The 14,751-nt window shown below is 40.9% G+C and overlaps 2 protein-coding genes across 25 annotated transcripts in view; both read left to right on the forward strand.

The window, feature by feature from the left end:
• Positions 1 to 8,217, forward strand: part of SYTL2 (synaptotagmin like 2) — a 66,707-nt gene extending 58,490 nt beyond the window's left edge. For all 24 annotated transcript variants that reach the window (XM_032852893.1, XM_032852902.1, XM_032852904.1 and 21 more), the window contains 4 exons: positions 1,444 to 1,522; positions 4,574 to 4,673; positions 6,254 to 6,459; positions 7,331 to 8,217. In XM_032852893.1, coding sequence (XP_032708784.1) covers positions 1,444 to 1,522; positions 4,574 to 4,673; positions 6,254 to 6,459; positions 7,331 to 7,476 — 531 coding nt within the window. In that variant the 3' untranslated portion in view covers positions 7,477 to 8,217. The remainder of the gene's footprint in view (positions 1 to 1,443; positions 1,523 to 4,573; positions 4,674 to 6,253; positions 6,460 to 7,330) is intronic.
• A 4,487-nt stretch (positions 8,218 to 12,704) lies between these two features.
• Positions 12,705 to 14,199, forward strand: CCDC89 (coiled-coil domain containing 89). Its single transcript, XM_032852919.1, has one exon. The coding sequence runs from the start codon at positions 12,869 to 12,871 to the stop codon at positions 13,979 to 13,981; it is 1,113 nt and encodes a 370-aa protein (XP_032708810.1). The 5' UTR covers positions 12,705 to 12,868; the 3' UTR covers positions 13,982 to 14,199.
• Positions 14,200 to 14,751: the final 552 nt, after the last annotated feature.

A 14,751-nucleotide genomic window follows, 5' to 3' on the forward strand; every position in this document is an offset into this window, starting at 1 on the left:
TTGTTTCTGACACACAGAGTAGGGATAGAAAATCTAATCTGAGAATGAACTGACTGGAAGCTGGGGTTCAGTTTTCATGTGGTCCAATGTAGTTTTTGCTTGCCCATATTCCTAGGCTATGACCCTTCAGAGGTTCTAAGTGAAAGCCTAGAGAAGTAGTTCTCAAATTTTACCATCCGTCCAGTTCTACTGAAGCACTTACTAGAGCACAGATTTTCAGGCCCTATTCCCAAGGTGTCTGAGCTGATAAGATCTGGGCCCAAGAATATGCATTTCCAAGAAGTTCCTAGGCATTGCTGACTGCTGATGTAGAGTATGGCTTGGGGACCATATGTTGAGATCAGGGGTATTTTCTAAGACTATTCCTTTCTGGCTGCGGACTCCAATTTTTGTCTCCCCAGCCCTACAAGACAGGCAAAAGCTCTGTTTGAGCTTCTTAGTCTCTTTCATTAGGCTTTTTTCTAGTTTGGCCCTACTTAAAAATAGCTGATGCCTCAACATGAAAAGCAGAGAATGTCAGGCTCAAAGATTTTGTCCACTTGAGTCCTGTCTATATTAATAATTCTTCAGCTCCTTCCAATAAATTTGTTTAATCCAGTTTTTTAAATTATTCTCAGTGTGAGGTTGAGTATGAGCCTAGCTAGAAGTCATAAATAGCAACAATACAAATAATTGTTTAGTATCTACATAATACAGCGCCTTGACTTAAGAAATAGCTCCCAAATATTGCATCAAAATCACCTGAAGCACTTATTTCTAGTCTTACCCAAGACTCACTGGGTGTGAATTCCTTAGAAGATGTCAAGACCTTTTCCTTTTAAACTAGTGTCAGTTGCATTTCTAATTCATGACCATGCTTTGACAATAAGGCTCAAAAGGACCAGAATCTGAAAATAAAACCATCTCTCTTATACTCAAAAACAATAGACAATGTTTTTAAAATTATTGTCCAGTCTTTGTTATTCTTAGAGACCTCACATCATATGATCTGAAATAATCAGGTTAATGCAGATTTGAAAATGTAATGTTTGGCTTTTCTTCCCCCTACTTTCCCACATTCATCTTACTCAAAGAGAATAATACGAATAGTTTTATGTGCTGGCTGGGCAACCCATAAAAAAATGTGTGTTTTTATAAAAACCAAAGCATCCCAGAACATTTCTCCTCTCCCCAAGAAAGCCATTCTGATTTCTCTACTATCTGTGAGAGTAAAGGCTAAGAGCTGTTTTTTGGATACCAAGCAAGTTTTTTCAAGATACACAACATAGGTTTCCCAGATATAAAAGCAACAGTTTAGCTCTGATGGGGAAGGAAATTTTAATCCAGGGCATGCATAGTTAATACATAGTCATAGAATTGGGGCATTTATGCTCTCATAACAGAGCACCAACAAACAGTAAGGTCGTTTGTGTCTTACACCTACTAACAGCCTTCATTTTCCAGACAGCACCAGTTGCCCTTGAAGCGGAAAACAGAGGTGAAATGAAGTTAGCTCTCCAGTATGTCCCAGAGCCAATTCCTGGTATGTAATGACTTTCATCCAGGTTTGTGCCCCTTCCTGATTCTTTCCCTCTCCAAGGATTTCTTTGGACTCTGTGATATTTTCAAAGGTGAAACCCTAAGCAAATTTGTTAACTTAGTAATTCTGTGGACCAAATGAGTTAATTTACAGTAGACAAATTCATTTTTTTTTATTGTGGCAAAAACACAAAACATAAAATTTGCCATCTAAGCCATTTTTAAGTGTACCCTTTGTGGTCAACAACAATGTGTTACATATATTCACATTGCTATGAAACAGAGCTCTAGAAATTTTTCACCTTGCATATCTGAAACTCTGTACCCATTAAACTATACCCTCACCTTGTCCTTCTCCCAACCCCTGGTAACTACTATTCTACCTTCTGTTTCCATGAAAAAAAAAAAAATCCTCATATTACAAAATTCTCTAGTTTACAGATCTTGTTTTAATTTTCACCTCACTCTCCAAAAAGTTGGTATCTGCACAAAGTGAGTGGCCTTTTCCATATTCAGAATTTGGACCTATTTGTAGTGTTAGGGTAAGAATGGACACTGAGTGTTTTTTTACAGGTGAGAATTAGAAAGATTCTTACAGAGCCCCTAAGAAATTAGAGCTCATTGGTTCTTTGTTCTCAAGGCCTCGTCAGGGCAGAAATCTTTTTCCTCAAGGTTACCAATTGCATCCTTAATGTAAGGGCCTTGGGTCTACAGCCCCATTAAAGAGCAAGAGACTAGAAAGAAATGCATGCCAGCCCCCTCTCACTTCCCAAGAAGTTCCACAAGTTTTTCTCCTTAAGAATCTATACGAATGGGGTGCCTGGGTGACTCAGATGGTTAAGCATCTGCCTTTGGCTCAGGTTGTGATCCCAGGGTCCTGGGATCAAAACCTTGCATTGGGCTCCTGCTCAGCGCAAAGCCTGGTTTCCCTCTTCCACTCCCCCTGCTTGTGTTCTTGCTCTCACTGTCTCTCTCTCTCTGTCAAATAAATAAATAAAATCTTAAAAAAAAGAATCTATATGAATGTTATGACTGAAAGCAGAGGTTGCAACTCGTATGTTTTCAGTAACCAAGCAGTGGAACTTGCGGGATGAAAAAAATAATGGATGGTAAAGGCAGTGATTGAACTGGAGAAAGGCATTCTAATTCAGTTAAAAAAAAAAAAAAAGAATTGGTGGGTAAGCAAAACCTATCTTTAGGCCCATATGGCTGCCAAACCACCTTGTTGTTACTTCTGGATCTTCCTAAAAGGCAGATTTCCTTAATATATATAATTTGTATCCTATCATTTATGGTCCACATGGATAGAAATTCTGCCAATATCTTTTCCTCCACTATCATTTCTTGGTTGGGGAGAGGGCAAAGGGGACCATGTGTTGTGATGAGCTCTACCCTGTCTGACCTTTTGCTCATGAAGATTTTCTACCCTGGAATGGCTTCCTTTTCTCCAGATCTTTGGAGAGCTTGAGAAGAAGTCCCATATTTTCCATAAAGCTTTTCCTGGCTATATCCTTTCACCCTCTCTGATCGCATCATCATGTAGAATATTACAGTGAAGGGTGCCTGGGTGGCTCAGTGGGTTAAAGCCTCTGTCTTTGGCTCAGGTCATGATCCCAGGGTTCTGGGATGGAGCCCTGCATGGGGCTCTCTGCTCAGCAGGGAGCCTGCTTCCCCCTCTCTCTCTGCCTCCCTCTCTGCCTACTTGTCATCTCTGTCAAATAAATAAATAAAATCTTTAAAAAACAAAAAACATTACAGTGAGAACTTGGCATTTCATTCTGTATTACATTTTTATAGTTTTTATATGAATTACTCTGTGTAGTAATTTGATGAGACATAGATTTCTCATATCCCTTGTATATCCAATGACATTCCTAGTATAGGCCTGAGTACATCAGAGATACTCATTAAATTCTGATTGGTCGACCAGGTTAAACTATTCAGAAAAATATGGCAGTGGCCCTCTGTCCATGTGCACCCATTCTAGTCAACAAGTGAAGAGTAAGCCAACTTCTCAGTAATTCCCTGTGCATATCATTAGTTGCTATTTGTGTGTATACAATGTTCCCATAAAGTATGTAACCACATTTAACAAGAGTGGTACCTTAGCCAGTACTTATTTTGATTACTTTATATTCAGTAGGTTTCAAATGCCTCCCATTAACAGCAATTGAAGTTAGTATTAATATTTGAAAGGGAGATGCATTTCATTGAGATGTATTGAATATGACTATAACTGGATGATTTACATACCTGATATCTTTAATTTGTCCTGAAACAAGCCAAACCCAGAAAGAATGATACAGTATACAGATACAAAGAATGATAAATGATAAAATACAGATATGAATTTTTAAATGATTTTATTTATTTATTTATTTAGAGAGTGAGCATGAGCCGGGGGAGGGGCAGAATTAGAGGGAGAGAGAGAGTCTCAAGCAGACTCCACACTGAGCAGAGAGCCCAGTGCCATGACTCTGAGATCATGACCTAAGCTGAAATCAAGAGTCAGATCCTCATTCAAGTGATCCACCCAGGTACCTCTGGGCTGGCTTTAAGTACTGTATGATACAGGAGTTCAAATGATATCCCTAAAACTTCTTCCTTTCTCTCTCTCTCTCTCTCCATCTCTCAATTCACTTCCTTTGGGTTTTTACCATTCTTTTTTTTTAAGGGTTTATTTATTTATTTGACAGAGAGCACAAGCAAGGGGAGTGGGAGAAAGAGAAGCAGGCTCCCCACTGAGCAGGGACCCCAATGTGGGCTCGTTCCTAAAACCCGAGGATCATGACCTGAGCCAAAAGCAGGTGCTTAACCAACTGAGGCTCCCATCTTCCCCAATGTAAATTATTTTCATAGAACTCTCTGAGCACAATGTAGCCAGACTATGGAGGATTTAGTTAAGAATGTATAGATTTAATCAATTAGGATCATATCCTCAAGCTCTAGCTAGTATCACTGTGCCAGACCACTTTTAGATTGGCATTTTTGGATGTAGTATTGCCAAGAGAAGAATGGCAGTGAAATTTTATTTTCTGTGATTTTCCCATTACAGGTAAAAAGCTTCCGACAACGGGAGAGGTGCACATCTGGGTGAAGGAATGTCTTGATCTACCACAGCTAAGGGGCAGCCATCTAAATTCTTTTGTTAAATGGTAACAGCATCTGTAACTCTGCTTCTCTCAGTTCTACCAGAGCCTGGCCTTTCTCATTGTTTTAGGTCTCAATATCTGTGATGCTGAAACTCATCATTCATGGTTTAAATGACATAACTTGAGACAGTAGTGACATGAACTAGAGGAATCTTTGATATGAACCCCTAAGCATTTGCTTAGTTTTAAAACCATAAAGAGGGCATACATACAAATGAAACTGGGACCATGTACTCAGATATGGAATGTCTTCTAGGAGATATATTTGCTGGTGGAAAATAGTCAGTATAAAAAAACTCATCAGATTTCTAATGGTGAGATGCCATGCCCCTGAATCCTTTGTGGTGCAGGGTGAATTCTTCCTTCTGTCCCTTGTCCCACCTTTGTGAACTATTTGCAAAAGTTCTTTTGCCTCATCCTGCAATATGTAGAAAATGACTTGCTAAACAGACCCTTACTAATAGTTTGTCATAGGACCTTAAGACAATTTGAGTTTAAAGTGGCAAACTTTTTTTCTCTGTTCTATGTATAAATGCCTGGCATCTGTCAGTTCTAACTCCACAGATACTAGTGCATGTTCTCTTAGCTCCGCCTGACTAATTTTATCTACATAGATTCTCCCAGAAGACCAGTTATAGCTGTTTAGATATTATGGCAGTATTTGTGATTTTCCCTATACAAATTATTCATAGATGTCAACTGGTGAGATTTTTCAGCTCAGGTCAGTCTCTCATTCTGAGACTGCTCGCAGACCTTCTTGTGTTTATAAGAGATATCATAGGTTAAAAACAGAAAACAGATAATCAAGAATGTTTCCAAATGCTAAAGGAATCCTCAAGCAATTGCTACCACATTAAGCATTTACTAAATGAAAGCACTAAGCTAAGTTGTTTGCTTCATATGTAATTCTAATATTAACCTTATGAAACAGGCATCAGCATTCTCATTTTAAAGATGAAGGAGCAAGAGTCTGAGAAATTATGTGACTTCCCCTGTAATATACAGCCAATAAGTAACAGAGTCAGGATTCAAAGCAAGTCTGGTCCACTGTAATACAGAGTCTCTCCAGCAGGATGCTGCTGTTAATTACCACCATCACCGCCATTATCACCACCAACAACACATCAACATCATCACAACTGTTACCACCATCATCACTACTACCACCAATGCCATCACCACCACCATCACTACCACCATCGCCGCCATTATCACCAACACCATAGCCACCACCGCCACCAGCATATAAATATCACCATCACCATTACTGCCATCATCACTACTATCACCATCTCTGCCACCATCACCACCACCACCACCATAGTCACCACCACCATCAACATCACCATTACTATTACCGCCATCATCACTACTACCATCACCGCTGCCGCTGCCACCCCTACCACCTTCATCTCCACCACCATCACCACCCCCATCATCACCACCACCACCACCACTGCCTCTCTACACTCTACACTTCCATTTCCTTCGGCCAGTCTTCAGTAGTTGTATTGAAGTTCAATGAAAGCATAAGTGTTCATCATCTTATTAAAATGCTTTCACAATAATGATTCCTTTTATAGTATCATCCTTCCAGATACAAGTAGGAAAAGTCGTCAAAAAACCAGAGCTGTAGGGAAAACCACCAATCCTGTCTTCAACCACACCATGGTGTATGACGGGTTCAGGCCTGAAGATCTGACAGAAGCCTGTGTAGAGCTTACTGTCTGGGACCATTACAAATTAACCAACCAGTTTTTGGGAGGTCTTCGGATTGGCTTTGGAACAGGTAATGTTTGTTACACTTTTAATCCTCTACGAGCCAAGTGCTTCTGGGGATACTAGGGGTTTGTCTGTTTTTTCCTAATGAAAACAGATACTCTATTTCTATTAAGTATAATGAAATGAATGAGTGAAGGAATGTTAGGCTGTATACCAAGGGCTCTAGATATGAAGATTAACAGGATGTAGTATCTGTCCACACAGAGCTTAAGTTATTATGTGTGGGAGGCACAAAAATGCCTTCATCACTACTCTTCCCTGAAAAACCATTTATATCTTTTCATGACTAAAAGTGTGCTTTAAATAATCATAGGAAATAGTATTTATGGGGTACTAGTCACTGTACTGAGTGCTTTATTTATATTATTTTGTTGAATCCTCACAGAAATCCTGTGAGTAATTACTGATGTTATCCCCAGAGGAACTGATGTTCCAAGAAATGATGTAACAGAACTTATCAGTATGAGGGCCAAGATTCAAAGTTGAGTCTGTTAGACACTAAACCCCAAACTACACTTCCTTAGAGATCATCTGGTGTTACTTCCCACTCAGTGCCAGGGTTTACCCTTACTACCTCACTGTGTCCCTGACAGATTGTCAGCCAGCTTTTCTATGAACACAAAGAGAGATCATTACTCTCTGAGTAGAGGGAATAGTCCCGATTATGGACTCCTCTGTTAACAGACATTTCAGGTGATTAAACAGTTCTTTCTTATAATGAGCCCCACATATGCCCTTCTGGTGATATTAAAACTATCCCTCACTGTCTTCCATTGATGATTGTAATTAGGGGATGATCCATTTTTTCCCTCCAATGAACTATTCCTTTCTAACTGCAAAGCTTCCTTTTTTTTTTTTTTTTTTCCTCCCTTTTGCAGGTAAAAGCTATGGTACTGAAGTGGATTGGATGGACTCTACTTCAGAGGAAGTTGCTCTCTGGGAAAAGATGGTAAATTCCCCCAACACTTGGATTGAAGCAACTCTGCCTCTCAGAATGCTGCTGATTGCCAAGATTTCAAAATGAACCCAAAGTCGACTGGCTCCCACTGAAAACTACTAAGCAGGTGGAATCTGATCTTGCAAATCTGACTGTGTAGACAGATTCTCGTCTGCTGCCTCTTGCCACTAACGGAGGCTACACAGCATGTTAAGGTCAACCTGCATATGGTTCTTTGGTTAGAAGCCAAGAGATTTAAGCAAGAATAACCTGTGTAACTTACTTGTGACTTCGGCATGAGAGAAGATATTTGAGAAAGTTAGGAAAATCAAACAGTTGCTGCTGCTTCAAAGAAAGAGCCATCAACAAATATTAAATGTGGGGTGTTTTTACCCAGCAAAATATTCTAGTTTGCCATCCTGTGTTTCACACCACATGCCATGCAGTTAGAAGGGCCTGCTTGCTACTCAGTGGTTGAAAACCCTCGCAGGAACTGAAAATATGCAGTTTTTGGAAAAGAGGGACAGGAAAAAAAACTCCTAGAAGGGGGGTAAAGGCAGAATATTCGTGATAGTAAAGAATTGACCATAGGAAAACTATTTACTCTGTAATCTCTGTTAAAATACGGAATTCCGGGTTAGGGCCGGAGGACTCAATCTACTGCCTGTATTCCTGCCTTTGAAAGTGCTTTCCCCTGTCCCAATGTCAAAGTCTCGTTTGTGCTTTGGTGCCACCCACTGGCTCATCGGTGGAATTCAGCTTTTGGCTTAATTTTCTCCTAAGATCTCAAGCCTGTATTTTGTTAATAGACTGTGTAAAACTAAACCATAAACAAAAACCTTGCATATATAAGATTCTGTCGTTCCTGTAACTCTATGAAATTAGCATGAGAGTGCTCACAGAGAAGCTTTGCAATGAAGTTTTAATTAGAATGTAAACTGTACTTCCTATGTATGTATAATTTCATATTTTGTAAAAACCCTTAGAGTAAATTACTATATGATTTAGTTGTGTTGTCCAATTAATCTGACTTCTTATTTTGAATGAGATACTTTATGTTAGGAATCCTCAGATTTAAATTTCCTAGCAAGGCTAAAGAACTGCTTAGCTAATATTTCTCAAGTCTTTACTGGAACTCTGCACATCATTTCCTCTAAGTGAGAAGCTCTGACTATGTTATTGAAACTGGAATTTTTATTTTAAAAAAGATGTTGAAAAGCATTGAAGGGAAGTAAACATTTATTTTTGGAAAGTTTCCCATGGAGGCATTTTTGGGCTTATTTTAATATATAAAGCATTACATCCTCCTTAGGACCCAACTTGCTTGCCTTCCTCAAAACAAGCAGTGATTTTAATGTAGGTTAGGGGGAGCCTGGATGGTCAGGAGTGTGAGTCCTTACAACAGAGTCTAGCAAATGTCACTGAAAATGACCAGACTGCTTGCCTCCTCTAAAAATGTTAGAATCTTCTACCCATTTGCCAGTAAGAGTGGCTAATCTAGAACAATGTCCTTCCCAATGTCTCGCAAGGTCTTCTAGGAAGATGTGTAGTCCAGCTCTATGCCCCGATTCTGTTCTGGCCACAGAGGAGGGACGAGATTAGCTGAGTGGAGAAACACCTCCTAGGTCAGCCAGGGATAGTAGCCAAAGTCCAAATCTTGTTCCAGCTCCTGCACATCAAGGTTCCAGCGCCTTTCCCCTTCTTTCAGTTACCTGCTCTGCCACCTTCCAACATCCAGCCAGCTATGGAACAGTGCGATTGGTTCTAGTATCTCCCTCTGGGACTGCCTGCCTCCTCCTATTCTCAAATCCCTGACATTTGGAACACCAGAGTGAACAATAGAACCACCTTTGGTATCAAAATGATTTGGGTTTGAGTTCTGGCTCTATCACTCTCTGGGTGACATGGGGTAACTTGCTTAACTGCTCTGTGCCTTAGTTTCTTTGTTCCCTATAAAGTATAAAATGTAGATAACAATGCCTACCCTTCAAGAATATTGTTAGAGTTAAATGACAGAAGGTATAGAAATGCCCAGTACTGCTGTATAGACAAACTCTGTAAGTAGTAACTTCAAAGAAAGAGACATCAAAAGACTCAACAAAGGCAAGAAGAGGGGACTCTGGTCATCACTAGGGAGAGCATCGGCCCAGTTTTATGCCTCAGATGCCTGGGGAGGAAGTATACTGGATATTTTCAGATTCAAAAGTAGGTGGGGGAAAATGATAGAACAAGAAAAACAACCATACAGAGAGGAGCCCAAAGTCTTTATTACTAAACTGCAAATTCTCTAAGACAGATGGTATCTAAGTTATTTGTTAGCATCTTGCACTGCATTGTACATAGTAACTGTTTGTTGAGTAAATCAGTGAGTGTATATTGATTAGGGTCTTGGGAGATTAGAGTCTTGGGAGATTCTTAGATTTGACAAGTAATCTATGGACTTACTTATTTAAAATAATTTTAACATTTAGGGGTGTCTGGGTGGCTCAGTGGGTTAGGCCTCTGCCTTTAGCTCAAGTCATGATCTCAGGGTCCTGGGATAGAGCCCCGAATTGGGCTCTTTGCTCAGCAGGGAGCCTGCTTCCTCCTCTCTCTCTGCCTGCCTCTCTGCCTACTTGTGATCTCTCTCTCTCTCTGTGTGTGTGTGTGTCAAGTAAATAAATAAAATCTTTAAATAAAATAATTTTAACATTTAAATGTAATATATTTTTAGTGTGGAAAATCTGTTTAATCAACAAGTATCATCAAGCATCCACCACGTGTAAAGGACATAAAAAGGTGGAGAGAGAGGAGAAAACATCCAGAAGCTCATCCCTCAAGAAACAACTGCTGTTAACACTTTCAGTATTTTTCCTGTCATCTTTTTCTTTTCTTAGGAAATATACTCTGTGAATTCACTTTAGTACATCAGATAACCGTATGTGGTTATGTGATTATCTGATGTACTAAATCAGCAAATAATACATTCAATTTATGTGTGACCCTTTATGTTTAAATGAAGAGGACTGTTCTAATTTTATAGTCACTTGTCTCATCTTTATAAGTCTCATTTTAGTATACGAGCTTGAAATTTAAGGAAAAGAAGAGAAATGAAGGGAAAATACAGGTAAGTTTAATTCATATTTTTTGAAGTCTTTGGAATCCACTTTCATAAAACTTCAATATCCTATAATTTCAGAAGTTATTAAAATTTAAGTTCAAAAAATTTCCCCAGTCTTCCAACATCACTTTCCTTTTGTAGACATGAGACCCTGATCTTTGAGACCAAGTGAAAATCTGAAACTTCTTTCTGATCTGTTTTGCTTCCAGTGAAATCTGAGGCATTGAAAAATCCACCCAACTTCTGTAATGACACCCAGACTTCTTCCTTTTCATCATGACTTGAGAGACAAAGTCTGAACATCAGAAACAGCGCCTGTGGGAATAGTCAACTTTGCATTCTGTGCTTGTTTTCCCAGCATTTAAGATCATTTTGAATTTTACATTTTTTACCTTTTTTTCAGTTCTCTTTTCAGTATAAAATTAATTCCATTGCCATTAAATTCCTTATAAAGATGATAATGTTTAATGGCTGCATAATATTCTAAGAAAATATAATTTATTAACATTATCTCTTTTGGGGACATTTAAGTTTCCAGCTTTTAGTTGTCATAAACCACAGTGCCATGAAAAGCTTTGAGCAACATTTTTTCTTTTGGATTATTTCCTAAACAAAACTCTTCCCCAGAAGGGCAGTCATTAGTTCAAAAGGCATAAACATGTTTCAAATCCTTAATACCTACTGTCAACTCACTTTCACTAAGACTATGAGAGAGCACATATTTTGCTGTACCCTCATCAATCCTGGGTAGTTTTAAAATAGGGGGAAAATTTTGACTAGATTGGTAGATGAAACAGTATCTAATTTTAACATATTTATTAGATCACTGATAGCATTCAATAGTCGACCATTTCCATCCTCTTATCTGTGAACTTAATTGTTCATTTCTCTTTTACGATGTTAATGCTTTATTGATTTGTTCAGGCTCTCTACAAAAATATAAATCTATTGTCTGTCATCTTTATGGTGGGTATTTTTCCCAGTTTGAAATTTGCCTTCAACATCCATTTAGCACAGGTTCATCTAAGCCTTCCCAAAGTGCCAGGCACTGGTCAAGAATCAAGGATGGCCCAGACGCAGTTCCTACCCTTAATGATCTCAGGGCTTAGTAAGAGGAGGCAGGCAGGTGACCACGGAGTGCAATAAGGCTTTCACAGTTTCCATTAGAAGTGTGAGCAGTCTACAGCAGATGCACTCAAAGTGAGTGGTCAGTTCTCATGTAAAGGCGGGGAAAGGCTTCACAGAGGAGATGATCCTGAGTATTGATGCTGAGTAAATGAGTGGAGCAACAAGGGACAAGGCGGGAAAAGGCATTCCAGGCAGAGAGAATGCCTCAAAGGAGGTGAGAGAGCTGGTACCTTCGGGGAACTTCAGTAGTTGGGTTGGACAGAGGCATAAAATGTCAGGTCCTAGAAACAAGAGGCTGGAGAGACCTCAGAACTCACAATTTCAAAAAGTAAAAATAACTTGAGATATTCAGCAAAGTCAAATTAAGTTTTTCCTTACTCATCTTTTACATAATGTTTAAGCTGAGAAAGTCCTTTCTGACTCAGGGTTTTTATGCTTACCTTAATTTTCTTCTAGTTTCCATTTTTTAATACTTTTATTTTACTCGTGACATGTAACTGTTTAATACCTCCGGAATTGACTTTGGTATATGACGGTAAGCCTCATTTGGATCTTTTTTCAGTTGTAATGTTTATCACATCTTTGTTGTTCGTTAAGTTTCTTTCTGTAACCTTATTTGGCTTATGGGTAAAAACAGGGAATGCTGCATATCTAGTAAGAGGTATTCCAAGCCGAGGACCATGGTAAGGGAAGCGAAAGAAATTTCGTTGGGGTTTGCTCTTTTACTGAGCTGTGAACACTGCAGGTACAACTCACAAAGCACTTAGGATCCTGATTTCCCAGGTAGAGCTGCTGCTTTGTTTTTATAGATTGCAGATTTTTAAGGAGCAAACGTGTTTCCACATGACAGCTGGAGTGGGGAGAGGGAGGAAAAACACGTCCCCGCAGCTTAATTTGTTTACTCCAGAAATTAGGTAGAGTCGGGTTACCTTCCCCCGAGGCTGGGTGGAAACCCAGTGGGGTTGGCATATCCTCTCTGTCCAGTACAGGCAAGACCCCTGGCTGGAGCTGAGAGCTGTGATTGGTGATTTGTTGGAAAGGCAAGCATAACCCGACTGGATTGGTTCTGGACTCCCCCAAACCTCCCTGTTACTTCACAGCAGTCTGGAGACCTGCCCACCAATCACAGGGCTCCTTACTGGAAAAAGCAACTGCTGGAGCGTGCTGGGAGTCCCTAGCAACACCCTGAGAATTTTGAATCTGACGGGGAAGGAGTGTGCAGTCAGCCGATGGTGGAGGAGAGCAGCGCCTATGCCTCAGGAAGAGGAGCCTCTCAGCATGGATCCTCCACTCCCGGAAGAGCCCTTAGAGGAGCAAACCAAAAAACTAGAAAAGCAGGAAGAAGAGATGGAGTTTAAGGAACTGGATGGTCTCAGGGACGCCTTGGCAAACCTCCGGGGTCTGTCCGAGGAGGAGAAGAGCGAGAAGGCGATGCTTTGCTTCCGCATCCAAGAGCAGTCCCAGCTCATCTGCATCCTGAAGCGGAGGTCAGACGAGGCCCTGGAGCGCTGCCAGATCCTGGAGCTGCTCAACACAGAGCTGGAGGAGAAGATGGTGCTGGAGGCTGAGAAGCTGAAGGCCAAGAGCGCGCACGCCCAGCAGCTGGAGGAACGCTTTATGACCTTGGCAGCCAACCACGAGTTGATGATCCGCTTCAAGGACGAACACAAGAGTCAGAACGTGAAGCTCAGGGAGGAGAATGAGAAGCTGAGGCTGGAGAACAGCAACCTCTTCAGCCAGGCTCTGAAGGACCAGGAGGCCAAAGTGTCGCAGCTCACCGCGCGGAGCGAGGCCCTGTCCAAGGAGCTGGAGACCGTGAAACAGAGATGCGCTCAGGAGGCCCGCCAGGCGCAAGCCAGAGAGAAGGAGCTGCTGGAGCTGCAGAGCCAGCGGGCCGGCGCCCACGCCAAGGAGATGGAGCAGCTGCGCAGCCAGCTGCAGAGCCTCAAGCAGAAGCACCGGCAGGCGGTGGAGCAGCTGGCCAAGGCCGAGCAGGCGCACGGCAGCCTGAACCAGGAGCTGCAGGCCAGGCTGCAGACGGTCACTCGCGAGAAAGATGAGCTGTTGCAGCTGGCCATGGAGAGGGGCCGGGTGCTTCAGAACAAGCAAGCAGAGATCCGGCAGCTTGAGGAGAAGCTAGAGACAGCCGATGTGGCCCGGAGGCATGCCCTGGAGAGGTTCGAACAAGAGGCAATGGCCGTGGACAGTAACTTGAGAGTCCGAGAACTTCAGCGCAGGGTCGACGGGATCCAGAAGGCCTATGATGAACTCAGGCTGCAGTCTGAAGCCTTCAAAAAGCACAGCCTGGATCTTTTAAGCAAGGAGAGAGAACTCAATGCCAAACTCCGCCATCTCTTTCCATAGGAAGCTTCTGTTTCCTCTTTCCTCTAATTTAGAATTTAACTCTTCGTGCCTTAGCATTATGACAAGAGTAAAGTTGGTTTTCCATTTATTATACTTTTAAGCACAAAAGGCAATTCAAAGAAAAGCTATTTTACTGTGGTGATGTGGTTGTTACTATTGTAAGGCTAGCACTAATTTTCAGCCCTACCACCTAAAATACACGTGACATACCAAGTGTCTTTCTGTGCCTTGGAAATCCTCCTCTAAGTTTGCTATCATCTCCATCTTCCCCATAACTTATTCATTCTCAACCCCAGATATCTTCAGATAGCCCGAGACTTTAAATTAGCAGCTCCTGTGGACTTAAGTAAATCTTAAAAGTGCAAGGAGATGTACTATTGTGAAAACAGTTTTGCATAGTTCCCCCTTGTAGCTAGGCAGGTCTGTAGTCTCCCTTAGTTGAAAATAGAAACTCTTAACAGTTAATAGCATAGAGAGCTTGCAGAAGAAAGTGTCCAATTTTGCAACTGACAATTGCTTGCTTCACCTGCTTTACAGCAGTATCCTTTTGATTTTTATTTTACTTGTACTAGCTTGGAAAAACAAAGATTGAAATCATTAAATTTTTCACCAAAATGGGCAAACTTTATTACAGTCATTCTATACGAGCAGTAAGATTCAAATAAGTGAAATCATCCAGTGTTTATGTTTCCTGCAAGCTTAGATCACATTCCATTTTCTTGCTTTTTTTTTTCCTTAATAAAAACAGGATTTAGTGGTGCAAGTATGCA

The sequence above is a fragment of the Lontra canadensis genome, unplaced genomic scaffold, assembly GCF_010015895.1.
Source record: "Lontra canadensis isolate GAN:19392208 unplaced genomic scaffold, GSC_riverotter_1.0 scaffold7, whole genome shotgun sequence".
Classification (NCBI taxonomy): Eukaryota; Metazoa; Chordata; class Mammalia; order Carnivora; family Mustelidae; genus Lontra; species Lontra canadensis.